Below are 14531 nucleotides of genomic sequence, written 5' to 3' on the forward strand. Positions count from 1 at the left end.
GGTATAAAAATATTATTTAATTGGGAATGAGAGAGAAAAAGTATTTGTTTTTAGTGGAAATATATTGATATAGGAGTTGCTTTTTAATGGAATGTATGTATAATTTTAGAGGGCTGGATGTGAATGCTCTTACACCACTACCCAAAACCTAAACAACCCCCCCCCCCTCCAAAAAAAAAAAAAACCTAAAAAAAACTAAACACCCCATATAATAGTATATTTGGAACTATTAAATGTCGAATTCTATTTTTAGAAGCCTTTGCACACTTCTTAGTTTAAGGAGTCTTTGTATTTGATCTTAATTCACTATTATATTTATTATTATATTGACCTGTACCAAAATATACATTAATATTATAAAAATGTCATGTGATGTATATAGTGAGTGGTTAGACTGGCGGGTGTGGTTTAAAGCTTGTAGTGGTTTTATTATGCCAAGTCAGCGCCATCTTATATGAGGGGCTTTAAAGTCTCTTTCTTTAACATCATTGCAATGGTTTAAAACCCCAATCATTATTACCTAATTATTTTTTTATTTAAATTTAAATAACATGAATAAAATATAAAACGCATAATTTAAATAAAAAATACAGTGTCACTTAAAGAAAATACAATCCTTAAAAGGTTAACTAGGTTAAACTTAAATATACACACCTTCACTCGCCGTCTCCTTCTTGTTCACGATCAAACCATAGGTGCTCAGTCAAATCAGTTTGAAGATTAAGGTGTGTGTGTCCCTGTCATGTATCCTCGCTTAGATAAATTCCTTCTGAGCGTAGGTGAGTAGTGGGTTCGCCGGTTGGTTACCTTCATCATAACTTTCTGCCCAAAAGGCTTTGCCCGAATCCTCCAATATCATGTTATGCAAGATGATGCACGTATACATGACGTTTCTCATTTTACTCTTTTCAAGTATCCTCGACGGTTGGCCAATGATAGACCATCTCTTTTTTAATAAACCAAAAGCCCGCTCGACATCTTTTCTTGCCGACTCATGTTTTTTCTTGTAATACAATCTTTTTTCGTCATCTGGACACAAAAGAGTTTTCACCAACGTAGCCCATTCCAGATAAATATCGTCGACAAGATAATACCCATACTTATACTCCACATCATTTGCATAGAATAAAGTATTTAGTGCAACACCATCTATGACATCGTCGAAAAGACTCGAAGATTGTAAAACAACGATATCATTGTTCGCACCGGCCATGCCAAAGTACGCATACCAAATCCATAAATCTTGAGACGTGACCGCTTGTAGTTTTAGGGTAGGACCCTCATGGTCACCACGATGATGTTTTCCTTTCCAAGCGATTGGACATGCCGCCCTGTAACACCTCGTAAAATCGTGTCCAATGATGTGACGACAGGTGTTCTAAACCTTAATGAAGTCAAACATTGACTACGAAGGGCTAATGTTGTCAAACGACAAAAAGATGTATGTGGAGGGACTAAAAGTGTCAACATGCACAAACTATGCCTTTGAAAGACCTTATACGGTGTTCGTATCCTTTAACAGATCATTTGTTGGATAAATGAAACCGTTTGTAATTAAATACAGAAGTTTATGAATTGAAGGGTTAAAAGCGTCAACATGTTTAATTATACCTCTGAGTGACCTTTTAACGAACCCGAAGCTTAACGATGTTTGTTATACTTCCAAGAACACCTAAAACCGAACTTGAAGGGACAATAGTGCTAAAAATGAAAGTTATTATGGGTTTTAAGGTCCAGGGACTGATTCTGCCAAGTTTTAAACTTGGTTTACCGGAATTAAAGGGGGTCGCGAGCCGCGACCGCCCCCCTTGTGTTCTGTCGCGAGCCGCGAGAAGCCCTTCTGGGCAGAAAAATAACGACAACTGCATGGTTGCAGCCTTACTCCCCATTCATACTACCATGCACTCTGAAAATCGATACCATGAGCTTATTAAGGGTTTTTAAAACCTCCTAAGACACCTGGAATGATCTCTAGAGTTCCCTAGACACTTGGCTTGATCCAAGAACACTTAAAAAAACTATAAATAGAGGTGTTCATCCATCCATTTTCCTTGCACCTCTCAATTTCTCTTATCTATTGCTCTCTTGGAGATTCCTGGCTTAAGGAGACTCCCTTTCAGTTAAAGATTCGAGCTAGGACCCTTTGTAAGTATCCTTAGCCATGAAACCTACTATGTTTTAAAATGCTATCTGTCTCAATAAAATATTCCTTGTGACGGAATCTAATAAAGTTAGCTGTAAACATACCCTTCACATTGAACCTAGCCATAGTGTCAATGGAGACAATGATATACTTGAAACTCCATTTTTAAACAAAAAAAAAACCACAACCATAATAATATCTGTGCTTAAATGAAAGAGTTAGGATATTGATATTCACTGGTAACAACCAGGATAGTATTTAGACTTGAACCTAAGGAGAATGCCTTAGTATAAAGCTATGAGATAAGCCAATTACTTGCATAGATAAAGTGTGATGGTTATTGGTATCCCGTGAGGATGATGACTAGAACAGTGCAAGTATGATAAATAAGCGATAACAACTGGCCACTGTTATTTCTTTTTTATTGATACTACTCGGTTCTAGAATATGATCCATCATGAGAATACTAATTTCTTTGTTCCTTGATACAAGCCATAATAAATGATGTACTTCTGAAATCATTATTTGAGAAAATTCTATTTATGGGAAATACAATGATAACTACCTCTCCGGCAAGTCTGGGTATGATGTGGTATACACTCTAGCTTATCCGGGTGAGATGGTGGTACCTCTCTGGCAAGACCGGGTGAGATGGGGTATATGTAATGATAATGAAATTCCCTAAATAGTACCATGACTTGATGTTTGACCTGTTTTTGGAAATATGAATCTGTTAAATACACTGACCTGATGAATGGTGTGTATATTACAGTATATGAAATATATGACTATATCTATATATATATATATATATATATATCTATGAGAAAATTCAAAGACCATATTGATTGACAATTAGGAATAAATCACGAACAAGTGTGTCAATGATAATTCTAGATTTAATTATCAGGAATCTCTTTCGTATACGTCTATAATTCCAATATCAAACATTATTTCGTTTGATTATCCGTCTCGAAACTCGTGCAACAAGATTGTAACACCTCGAATTTTTGTGTCCAATGATGTGTTAACACGTGTCATTTGATTATACGTGGCATCTATAATAAATAAAGGACTAATTTTGACAAACCTTGAAAGTATATAAATTCGAGGGTTATAAATGTCAACAAGGGTAAATATACTGTATAGTAACCCTAAATAACGCTTGTACCTTCAAACGAATAAATCATAGATCGTACGGAAGCGAAACGCGGAAGAAAGTGAGAGATTACGAGCTACAGGGGTTAACTGTGTCAACATGTTTAATTATACCTCTGAGTGACCCTTTAACGTTCCCAAGACTTCGTAACAGTATTATACGCTCACTAGAAAATACTGTATAAATTCCGCGAAGTTCCGTCTTAAAACGAGAGAGTTATACTCAAATTCGTATGAGAAGGGTTAAAAGCGTCAACAGTGAAAGTTAAGGCTTTCCAAATAATTAATAAACTAGCCGGGGACTTAATAATGCGGGTAAATAACACGAGGCCCCTATCGGTAAATAACCGAGGGCCAAACCGCAAAGTTACCCCTTCAAACCCGAAAGGTCAGGTAAATCATTACGAAAGATTTCGTTATTAATTACCAGGATTTCGTAATCATTTCAAAAGATTTAAGATTTCTGGAATTTCAACCTCTCGCGACCCGCGTGAAGGTTAGACTTAAGTTGAGGCGGGCCGCGAGCCTCCTGTTTTACGCGTCTGATATATAAATCTTAGGCGACCCGCATTATAAACGCATGGAACTTCCATGCGGGTCGCGTAAAGTGCCCAGATGCAGAATGTTAGTAACTACATGCCTTTTGGAGCTTATGAACGACCAAACAATCAATCAATGAGGCATGGGTGCCCCTACTCGACCCATACACCTTAGGGACACCTGCCCATGATCCATGATCAAATGTAGGCTGAGTTGTGATGATCTTGAGGGCTTAGTTTCACTATAAATAGCCAAGTTTGGCTCATAACATTCACATAACTCAAACATACATCTCTGATCATTCTAAGGAGCTCCCAAGCACCCTTCTCTGCTCTATAAGCAAGAACACACTTCTGTAAGTCGTTCATACTCATTTTGGTCCTGCATTTCCATAGTTTTAGCCTATAAACACAACCGTCGTAACTAACGGTTGTCATTACAATAACTTGCAAATGGTTCAGTCTTATGACGGATCAAAAGTAGTTTTGAGTAGGTAATTATGTGGGTAATAAACCTCTAAAAGGGTTCCCCCTGATCACCACTCTAACTATGTCAAATATCAAGTCAAACGTGCGGTTAAAAAGTCAACAGAAAGCTATTTTAGCGATTTATGCATAATTTGTAATGTAAATGTTATGAAACCTGTTTTGACACTTATAAAACATGATATTAAGTATATAAACTTGTTTGCGCTCGTTTGAATCGACCATTTGCTATAATGAACCGGTTCGGAGCCGAATGTCGCAAAAGTTTGACTTTTGTTTTGACTTCAGTTCTGACCCGTTTTAGTGAGGTATAGATATGCCTTAGGACACTCTTAGGACCAGGTCACATGTTGGTATAAACCTCTGTGATCGGTTCATGAGTTATCCGAGTCTTTTACGTATTTCCGTCTTTCGCCTAAAAGTTGACCGTAACGGCCTTTTTAAAATAAAACGAGTATTCCGGACACGTGAACGGACCAGAACCTTGCTTATTAAATTATAAGCATGTCCGTAAAGTTTCACGTCAATCCGAGGTCTAGAATGGGAGATATGCTAATTAGCGCAAATTAAAATAAACTTTTGTAATAAACGGCGCAATTAGCATAACGCCTATCTAAACCAAGATTTCGTCACCAAATCTTTTACCCACTGTTATAAATTAATATTTTGGGAATTTTAAAGATTTTTAATAATTTTTACCTTGCTCATAACCTGCGGTTATGGCTACGGTTCGGTTAATACCGAATATGCCCTTTTCGGCCAAAACATGAGTTCTACAAGGTCTTTTGACCCGATTCCAGTTGTTACTGATTTTAAATAATAAATAAAGTATTTTAAGCTTTATAAGCTGTTCGGGAAACTCATATTTCCTGTAGAACTCGAAAAGCTCTTTAAAAGTCTTTAAAATGACCGAAAAGCCCCTACGGGGCATAATATTAAATTAAACTCGTTACGGGCATCACGGAAGGTATCCTACTGATACCACAACCTCTTTAAGGCATATTGACTTAGGAAATAAGCGTACGACTCTCATGGTTAACCGTTTCGCCTATTGCGCGCACGGTTCGGCTTATGAAACTAGTTTTCATAAATTAGCCGATACGGGTCAAATTATATTAATTGGACCCCAAAATCCAGAGTGTGAACCTTGAACCCATATAAAACAAGTCTCTGAACTTGTTTGGGGCAGAATCACATTCCATTCTCGGTTTTCGCCTTTTCGCGCGATTAAACCGTATTCACATAACGGAACCAACCGGTCTAGGCTACGGCCATTATAACGACTCGTTAGGATTCTAAGAGGTTAATTAAAACCTTCGTTCCAGATTAGGAGCCCCAGTAAAAGCTATCGGTGATTTAATCCAAATTAAGGAAATATACTTGCAAAGGTAAATACTTTAACTTATTTCCCCTATATGGGCTTGGGTTACGGTATATTAATACCGCTTGATTGAGCATTATATTCTTCCATCGCTTAGGTGGTTAATTAAATAATATGATCGGCTCATTTAAACAGTTTTGTTTCTTAAAAGCCTTTGGGGGGTTTAATGACCGTTGTCCCGGATATCCTTGGCATCATTTTACGAAATGGCCACGACCATCGACATCCCGGTGTAGGCGTACACCCGGTATATATTGTCGACATTAAATTAAAAGACGTAGCCGTTGGTTTTTATACTACGGTTTTACGCAATGTGGTGTGTCTATAAATCTTTAACCCGGCACGACCCGGGCTACTGAACGCATAAAAGAACATGTAAAACGTTCACAAGATTTTATTATAATTTTCCCAAGTTATAAAAGAGTTTGTGCCTTGTGCATTCAAATCAATTTTAATAAACATTTTTAAATGTGTCAGTTGAATGTATTTACCAGTGTAAACTGACGTATTTTCCCCAAAAAGATTAAGTGCAGGTACTATACGAAATTGGCTGGTATTAGCTTCCTAAGCATCACGAATAGTCTCGCAAACTCGATGCCGTATCTGAATGAACAATATTTATTTATTTTGATCCGTTGTGGATACATTCGACTTCTGTAATACATTTGATATTACAATCAGAGGTTGAAGTATATATTATCTTTAAAGCTTCCGCTGTGCATTTATATGATTGTGTGGTTTGACTATATTGTTGCCAACATCGTCACGGTAATCCCCCACCGGGCCCACCGGTGAGACACGTGGAAATCGGGGTGTGACAGGTTGGTATCAGAGCCAACATTGAGTGAATTAAACACTATCCTATTGTGTTTAATCTCAATGACACAATTGCACATACTTGAGTCTAGACAAGAACTTAGGACAAATTCGAATTGTTATCCCAATTTTGTCTTTTCTTTTATTATTTGTATTTAAAGTTTTATTAAGCAGGAAAATGCCACCTGTTATATTCCGAGGAAGAGGAAGGGGAAGAAGAGGCAGAGGAGAAGTCGTGACACATCACGATAACGAAGCTGGACCATCTGGTACAAGACATCCTTCGATGACACGGAGCGAAGAGCCACAACGACGAAGAGATCTTTACGAACCCGCGAGGCATTCCACCTCGCACAGCTCGACGCCATCCTACCGGCACTCCTTTGGCCCAAATTCAGAAAATGATCCCAACAACCCACAACCTTCCTTCATACGTCTACAACGTTCGGTGTCGACCCGGAATTATGACGACCCTACTCCTTACTACATAGGTCAATTTAATCCAGCTGACTACATACAGGAACCTTCAAGTTTTGTTCCGCTAGGGCCACAAGATCATTTCTCCGAGGACCATATGGATGAAGATACTGATCCGACTGAACCTGCGCGTGGTACGCCCACGCATCCGATAGAAGTCTCTGATGGGTCATCCTTCCATGGTACACCCTATCAAGGACCAGACAGTTTCCAAGCGTTGTTTGACCGACATGACTGGTACTACACGCCACCTCAACAGACATCTCAACAACCGCGACATCCACGGGATCCCTCTGAGGATTCACGCTTTGAGGCAGTTACGCCACCACCTCCGCCACCGGCACAACCAGTAATACCTGATCCGCCAAGGCGTAGGAGGACAAATGCTCGTATGTCTACACGAGGAGGAGGGGGTATCCACTTCAGCACTCCTCGACATTCTAGTAGTAGCCACTATCCGCCACTACAAGAAGAAGGACCTTCAAGTCCTATACAGGAGGCGAACTCCGCACCAGCTGCACAAAATTCGCCACCATTTGGGTATGACCAACCCATACCTGCTTACACGGGTCCAACGGCTTACAACCCGTTCGAACCGTCACAAGCACAATACAACTACGGCTATGAGCGCGACCCATATGTGGTGTCGGCAAGATATAATGCGCGCTACCCTGACGGAGCACATGGAAACATGGGACCACCGGACTACTCAGCTCATGGGTATCCAATACCTCCCAGACCTCCAGTTCCGCATCAAGCGCCACAACCACGTTTCTCTCCTCCTGAACAGGAAGAAATACTCCATCGACTAGATCGTGTGGAGAGAGAGTTCGAAGAAGAGAAAAAGAGCCACCGAGGATTTCTCAAAGGCTTGGCGAACCTACTAAAGGGCAAAAAGAAGAAACGTGACCATTAGCCCTTAATAGTTGTACTGATGTAATTTCTACTTTGAAATAAGTCCCTGCGTGGACAACTTATCGTATTTCGGTCCCTACGTGGACTTATCTTTTAGTCCTTACATGGACACCTATCTTGTATTAGTCCCTACGTGGACTTGTCACTTATTTTTAAACCTCTATGGAGGTATGTACTATTTGAAAGACCCGTTTAGGGCAATATGTAATTGTATTTGAGATTATGGAATGTATGTTATGAGTTTTGTTTTAATATGTATAAAATAAATCAAAACCATTCCTTTTATATTGATCTGCCTAGATAAAGAATCTTAAAAGGTGAAACCTAGCTTGGTGTCTTTTAAGATCCAGTCAAGATGGTACGACCTAATTGAAAAGATTCTGATTCCCCGTTAACCTCTGTACGCATGTTAACAATCATGGCAGATGTGATTCGTTAAAATCACGCACGTCATTCTTATACAATAATCCTTTAAGGATTTCAAAACCCAACTAAATGATTTATAAATCGTGGGTTAAATCACCAATGAAGGTGATCAATCTTATTAAAACATCCATTAGTGATGCAGTGCCTACGGGCCAATATTATTAAAACATCCATTAGTGATGTAGTGCCTACGGGCCAGTATTATTAAAAACATCCATTAGTGATGTAGTGCCTACGGGCCAACCTTATTAAAACATCCGTTAGAGATGTAGTGCCTACGGGCCAACCTTATTAAAACATCCATTAGAGATGTAGTGCCTACGGGCCAACCATATTAAAACATCCATTAGAGATGTAGTGCCTACGGGCCAACCATATAAAAACATCCATTAGAGGTGTAGTGCCTATGGGCCGTAATAATTGTCTTATAACGACAAAAGGTAGTGGTGGTCTATGACTCCCTGTCAGAAAGAGATAAAAGAACTACGGTTCAAATCTCTATGCCTTTGATTCTCAGAAATCTCGGCTAAAATTATAAAACATCCTCGTGATTAGGCTTTATGCCGCCAATACTATTTATATAGCTGAAATAGGATATATTCAAATCCTAATATATAATGAAATAATAAGTTAACCAAATATGGTCTCTGTACCATGGTTGACAAATTGTCATAAAAAGACAATTATATAATAATCTCCTGAATAAAATTTTGTTATCTTCTGTAACAGATTCAAGTTACAATGGCGGATCCCAACGGAGAGAATAGCCATACTAATGATAATGACTACGACAATACGCCAGTGCATTTGACAGGCGCACAACTGAAGGCTCTGATTGACAATGCTGTACAGGCAGCTCTTGATCGTCAATATACTGAGTCCCAAGGCAGAACCGTGTCAAAACCACCCTCTAAACCAAAGACACACTCCAAACCACCCTCTGAACCCAAGAAAGATGACGACAAACACTCGTCCACTGAGAACAGCGTTCATCGCGATAGAGAATATACTGATGCATCAAATGCTAAGGGTTGCACCTACAAATACTTTGTATCTTGTAATCCCCGGGAATTTACAGGGGAGAAAGGTGCTGTTGATTGTATCACCTGGCTAGATGAGATGGACACTATTGTGGACATCAGCGGGTGTGCAGCGAGGGATGTGGTGAAATATGTGTCCCAGTCTTTTAAGGGTGAGGCCCTGGCATGGTGGAGGGCGTTGGTGCAGGCATCTGGTAAGTCTGCTTTGTACAAGATGACATGGGAGGAATTTATTGCTCTAATTAAAGAAAACTACTGCCCTCAGCATGAGGTTGAGAAGATCGAGGCTGACTTTGTGTCACTGGTGATGACGAACCTGGACTGCCAGGCATATTTGACGAGTTTCAATACAATGTCTCGTCTGGTCCCATACCTTGTGACACCGGAACCTCGAAGAATCGCCCGTTTCATTGGGGGCTTGGAGCCCGCAATAAAGGCGAGTGTAAAAGCCTCTCGGCCGACGACCTTCAGGTCAGTTACTGACCTCTCCTTGTCTCTCACCTTAGACGCTGTCCGCCTGAGGACGCTAAGGAACAAGGAGGCTGAGAAGAGAAAACGTGAGGATGATACCTCACGAAGATCAGGGAAGAAGCACCGTGGAAGCGGTGAAGGCAAAAGAGGGTCGGAGGCAAAGAAGGATGGGCAAACTGGTGAAAGGCCCAACTGCAAGATCTGCAAGAAACCCCACTCTGGGAAATGCAGATTTGCATCAAACTCACAGTCGCAATCAAAGACTCCTTCCTGTGGACTATGCAAGTCCAAGGATCATAAGACTGTGGAGTGCAAGAAAATCAAGGATGCAACCTGCTATGGTTGTAATGAAAAAGGGCACATCAAGAGTAACTGCCCTAAGTATGCCAAGAAGGCGGAAGAAACAAAGAAGTCAAATGCGAGAGTTTTTCGCATGGATGCAAAGGAAGCGGTCCAGAACGACAACGTGCTTACAGGTACTTTTCTCGTAAATAATATATTTGCAAGAGTACTATTCGATTCTGGCGCTGATAAATCCTTTGTAGACCAGAAATTTTGCCAACTACTAAATATGCCTATCAAAACCCTCGATGCGAAATACGAAGTAGAGTTAGCAGACGGCACGATAGAAACCGTCTTAACTGTTCTAGAAGGATGTGAAATGTCCATTAGGAACCATTCTTTTCCTTTATCTCTACTTCCCTTCAAATTAGCGGGTTTTGACATTGTGCTAGGCATGGACTGGTTATCCCGTAATCAGGCCCAAATCATTTGCGGCAAGAGGCAGATAGTTTTAAAGACTCCGAGTGGTGAATCGCTTACCATTCGAGGAGATACGCAGTACGGGTTACCCGAGGACGTATCTATGCTCAAAGCTTCAAGGTGTTTGAACAGAGGCTGTATAATTTACATGGCTCAGGTTATAATTGAAGAACCTAAGCCGAAGATAGAAGATCTTCCTGTCATTTCTGAATACCCCGAGGTTTTTCCCGAAGAACTACCTGGTTTGCCACCAGATAGACAAGTGGAGTTCAGAATAGACATCATTCCTGGAGCGGCTCCGATAGCAAGAGCACCTTACAGATTAGCTCCGACGGAAATGAAAGAAGTGAGGACCCAGTTGGATGAACTGCTGGCGAAAGGTTTTATCAGACCTAGTTCATCTCCCTGGGGAGCACCAGTCCTATTTGTAAAGAAGAAGGACGGATCGATGCGGTTGTGCATCGACTACCGAGAGCTAAATAAAGTTACCATAAAGAACAGATATCCTTTGCCAAGGATCGATGATCTGTTCGATCAGCTACAAGGAGCGAGCTACTTCTCAAAGATCGACTTAAGGTCGGGCTATCATCAACTAAGGGTCAGAGATGAGGATGTACATAAGACAGCATTTAGGACTTGCTATGGTCATTACGAGTTCCTAGTGATGCCTTTTGGGCTCACAAATGCACCGGCTGCGCTCATGGATCTCATGAATCGCGTCTGCAAGCCGTATTTGGACAAATTCGTCATCGTCTTCATCGACGATATCCTTATATATTCCAAGAATCAAGCTGACCACGAGAAGCACCTCCGTTGCATTCTCGAATTATTATAGCGTGAGAAACTCTACGCCAAATTCTCGAAATGTGAATTCTGACTAAGAGAGGTTCAGTTTTTAGGACACGTTGTGAGTGAGCGCGGTATTCAAGTAGATCCCGCTAAGGTAGAGGCAGTCATGAACTGGCAAGAGCCAAAGACGCCTACCGAAATCCGTAGCTTCCTGGGGTTAGCAGGATACTACCGGAGATTTATCGAAAATTTTTCGAGGATTGCTGCGCCTTTGACTTCCTTGACCAAGAAGAAAGAAAAGTACATTTGGGGCCCAAAGCAGCAAGAGTCCTTCGAAATCCTGAAGCAAAAGCTGAGCAACGCACCTGTGTTGACATTACCTGAAGGTACTGATGAATTCGTAGTTTACTGCGATGCATCACACACGGGCATGGGGTGTGTGCTTATGCAGAAGGGCAAGGTGATTGCCTATGCTTCAAGGCAATTAAAGGTGCACGAAAAGAATTACACCACCCATGATTTGGAGTTGGGTGCCGTTGTATTTGCACTAAAATTGTGGAGGCATTACCTTTATGGTATTAAATTTGTGATTTATTCTGATCACAAAAGCCTCCAGCACTTGTTCAACCAGAAGGAGTTGAACATGAGGCAGCGCCGTTGGATGGAGACCCTGAATGACTATGATTGCGAGATCAGGTACCATCCCGGCAAGGCGAATGTAGTCGCTGATGCCTTGAGCAGGAAGGAAAGGGTAAAACCTATTCGAATCAATGCCAAGAGCATTGAAGTCAAGAACAATTTGATTGAGAGGATATTAGCTGCACAGCGAGAGGCTGTGTTGGAAGCTAATTACCCTAATGAAAAGCTGGGAGTAACTGAGGAGCAGTTGACTCTTAGCAAGGATGGAATTCTTAGGCTGAACGGACGTATATGTTTTCCGATTTATGGAGGACTACGAGATGTTATCCTCCAGGAAGCCCATAGTTCCAAATACTCAGTCCATCCTGGTGCTGACAAGATGTACCAAGACTTAAAGGCAAATTATTGGTGGATAGGCTTGAAAAAGTCTGTAGCCGCCCATGTAGCAAAGTGCTTGACTTGTGCTCAAGTCAAAGCCGAGCACCAAAAGCCGTCTGGCTTGCTACAACAGCCTGAACTTCCTGAGTGGAAGTGGGAATGCGTAACTATGGACTTCATAACCAAGTTACCCAAAACCAGGAAAGGAAACGATACAATATGGGTCATAGTCGATAGGCTGACTAAATCAGCTCATTTTCTACCCATCAAGGAGACGTATAGCTCCGATATGTTAGCCCAACTTTATGTTGATAAGATTGTAGCCTTACACGGCATACCTGTGTCTATTATCTCCGACAGGGATACTAGATACACATCTCACTTCTGGAAAAGTTTCCAGCAATCTTTGGGCACGCGTTTAAACTTTAGTACGGCTTACCACCCACAGACGGACGGTCAAAGTGAGCGTACTATCCAAACGCTAGAAGACATGCTTCGTGCATGTGCAATCGATTTAGGCGGTAACTGGGATAAGAATCTACCCCTGATCGAATTCTCCTACAATAACAGCTACCACACCAGCATAAAGGCTGCGCCTTTCGAGGCATTATACGGTAGGGAATGTAGATCGCCTGTTTGTTGGGCGGAAGTAGGAGAGGTCCAATTATCGGGACCGGAGATTGTTTTCCAGACAACGGACAAGATTGTCCAGATCCAGGAACGTCTCAAGGCTGCCCGCGATAGGCAGAAGAGCTACGCTGATCCAAAGCGTAAGGATTTTCACTTCGAAGTGGGTGAAAAGGTATTACTTAAGGTGTCACCCTGGAAGGGGGTGATGCGTTTCGGCAAGAAAGGCAAACTGAGTCCGAGATACATAGGACCTTTTGAGGTCATTGAACGGGTCGGGTCAGTCGCCTATAAGTTGAACTTGCCTGAAGAGCTCAATGGAATTCACGATGTGTTCCACATCTGCAATCTCAAAAAGTGCTTCGCCGATGAATCGTTGGTGATTCCACACACAGATGTGCATATAGATGAGAGCTTAAAGTTTATAGAAAAACCTTTGTCGATTGAAGATCGACAGGTGAAGAAGCTTCGAAGAAAACACGTGCCGATTGTAAAGGTAAAATGGGATGCTCGTAGAGGTCCCGAATATACGTGGGAAGTTGAAGAAACAATGAAAGAAAAGTACCCCTATTTATTTGAGTAAATCTCGGGTCGAGATTTATTTTAAGGGGGTGAGGATGTAACACCTCGAATTTTTGTGTCCAATGATGTGTTAACACGTGTCATTTGATTATACGTGGCATCTATAATAAATAAAGGACTAATTTTGACAAACCTTGAAAGTATATAAATTCGAGGGTTATAAATGTCAACAAGGGTAAATATACTGTATAGTAACCCTAAATAACGCTTGTACCTTCAAACGAATAAATCATAGATCGTACGGAAGCGAAACGCGGAAGAAAGTGAGAGATTATGAGCTACAGGGGTTAACTGTGTCAACATGTTTAATTATACCTCTGAGTGACCCTTTAACGTTCCCAAGACTTCGTAACAGTATTATACGCTCACTAGAAAATACTGTATAAATTCCGCGAAGTTCCGTCTTAAAACGAGAGAGTTATACTCAAATTCGTATGAGAAGGGTTAAAAGCGTCAACAGTGAAAGTTAAGGCTTTCCAAATAATTAATAAACTAGCCGGGGACTTAATAATGCGGGTAAATAACACGAGGCCCCTATCGGTAAATAACCGAGGGCCAAACCGCAAAGTTACCCCTTCAAACCCGAAAGGTCAGGTAAATTATTACGAAAGATTTCGTTATTAATTACCAGGATTTCGTAATCATTTCAAAAGATTTAAGATTTCTGGAATTTCAACATCTCGCGACCCACGTGAAGGTTAGACTTAAGTTGAGGCGGGCCGCGAGCCTCCTGTTTTACGCGTCTGATATATAAATCTTAGGCGACCCGCATTATAAACGCATGGAACTTCCATGCGGGTCGCGTAAAGTGCCCAGATGCAGAATGTTAGTAACTACATGCCTTTTGGAGCTTATGAACGACCAAACAATCAATCAATGAGGCATGGGTGCCCCCTACTCAA

General features: G+C 41.1%; 1 protein-coding gene across 1 annotated transcript; it reads right to left on the bottom strand.

The window, feature by feature from the left end:
• Nucleotides 1–275: 275 nt before the first annotated feature.
• Nucleotides 276–1213, bottom strand: LOC110900442 (protein ALP1-like). Its single transcript, XM_022147331.1, has 2 exons — nucleotides 808–1213; nucleotides 276–331 (listed from the first exon to the last, which is right to left on the bottom strand). Exons 1-2 carry the CDS (start codon nucleotides 1211–1213, stop codon nucleotides 276–278), a joined length of 462 nt encoding a protein of 153 aa, XP_022003023.1.
• Between the last annotated feature and the right edge of the window lie 13318 nt (nucleotides 1214–14531).

This window comes from Helianthus annuus, chromosome 13 (genome assembly GCF_002127325.2).
Source record: "Helianthus annuus cultivar XRQ/B chromosome 13, HanXRQr2.0-SUNRISE, whole genome shotgun sequence".
NCBI lineage: Eukaryota > Viridiplantae > Streptophyta > Magnoliopsida > Asterales > Asteraceae > Helianthus > Helianthus annuus.

Coding starts and splice junctions, on each gene's coding strand:
- LOC110900442 (XM_022147331.1), bottom strand. CDS start 1,213: ATGGCCGGTGCGAACAATGATATCGTTGTTTTACAATCTTCGAGTCTT. Junction 332..807: donor GGCAGAAAGTTATGATGAAG/GTAACCAACCGG, acceptor ATTTTGGTACAG/GTCAATATAATAATAAATAT.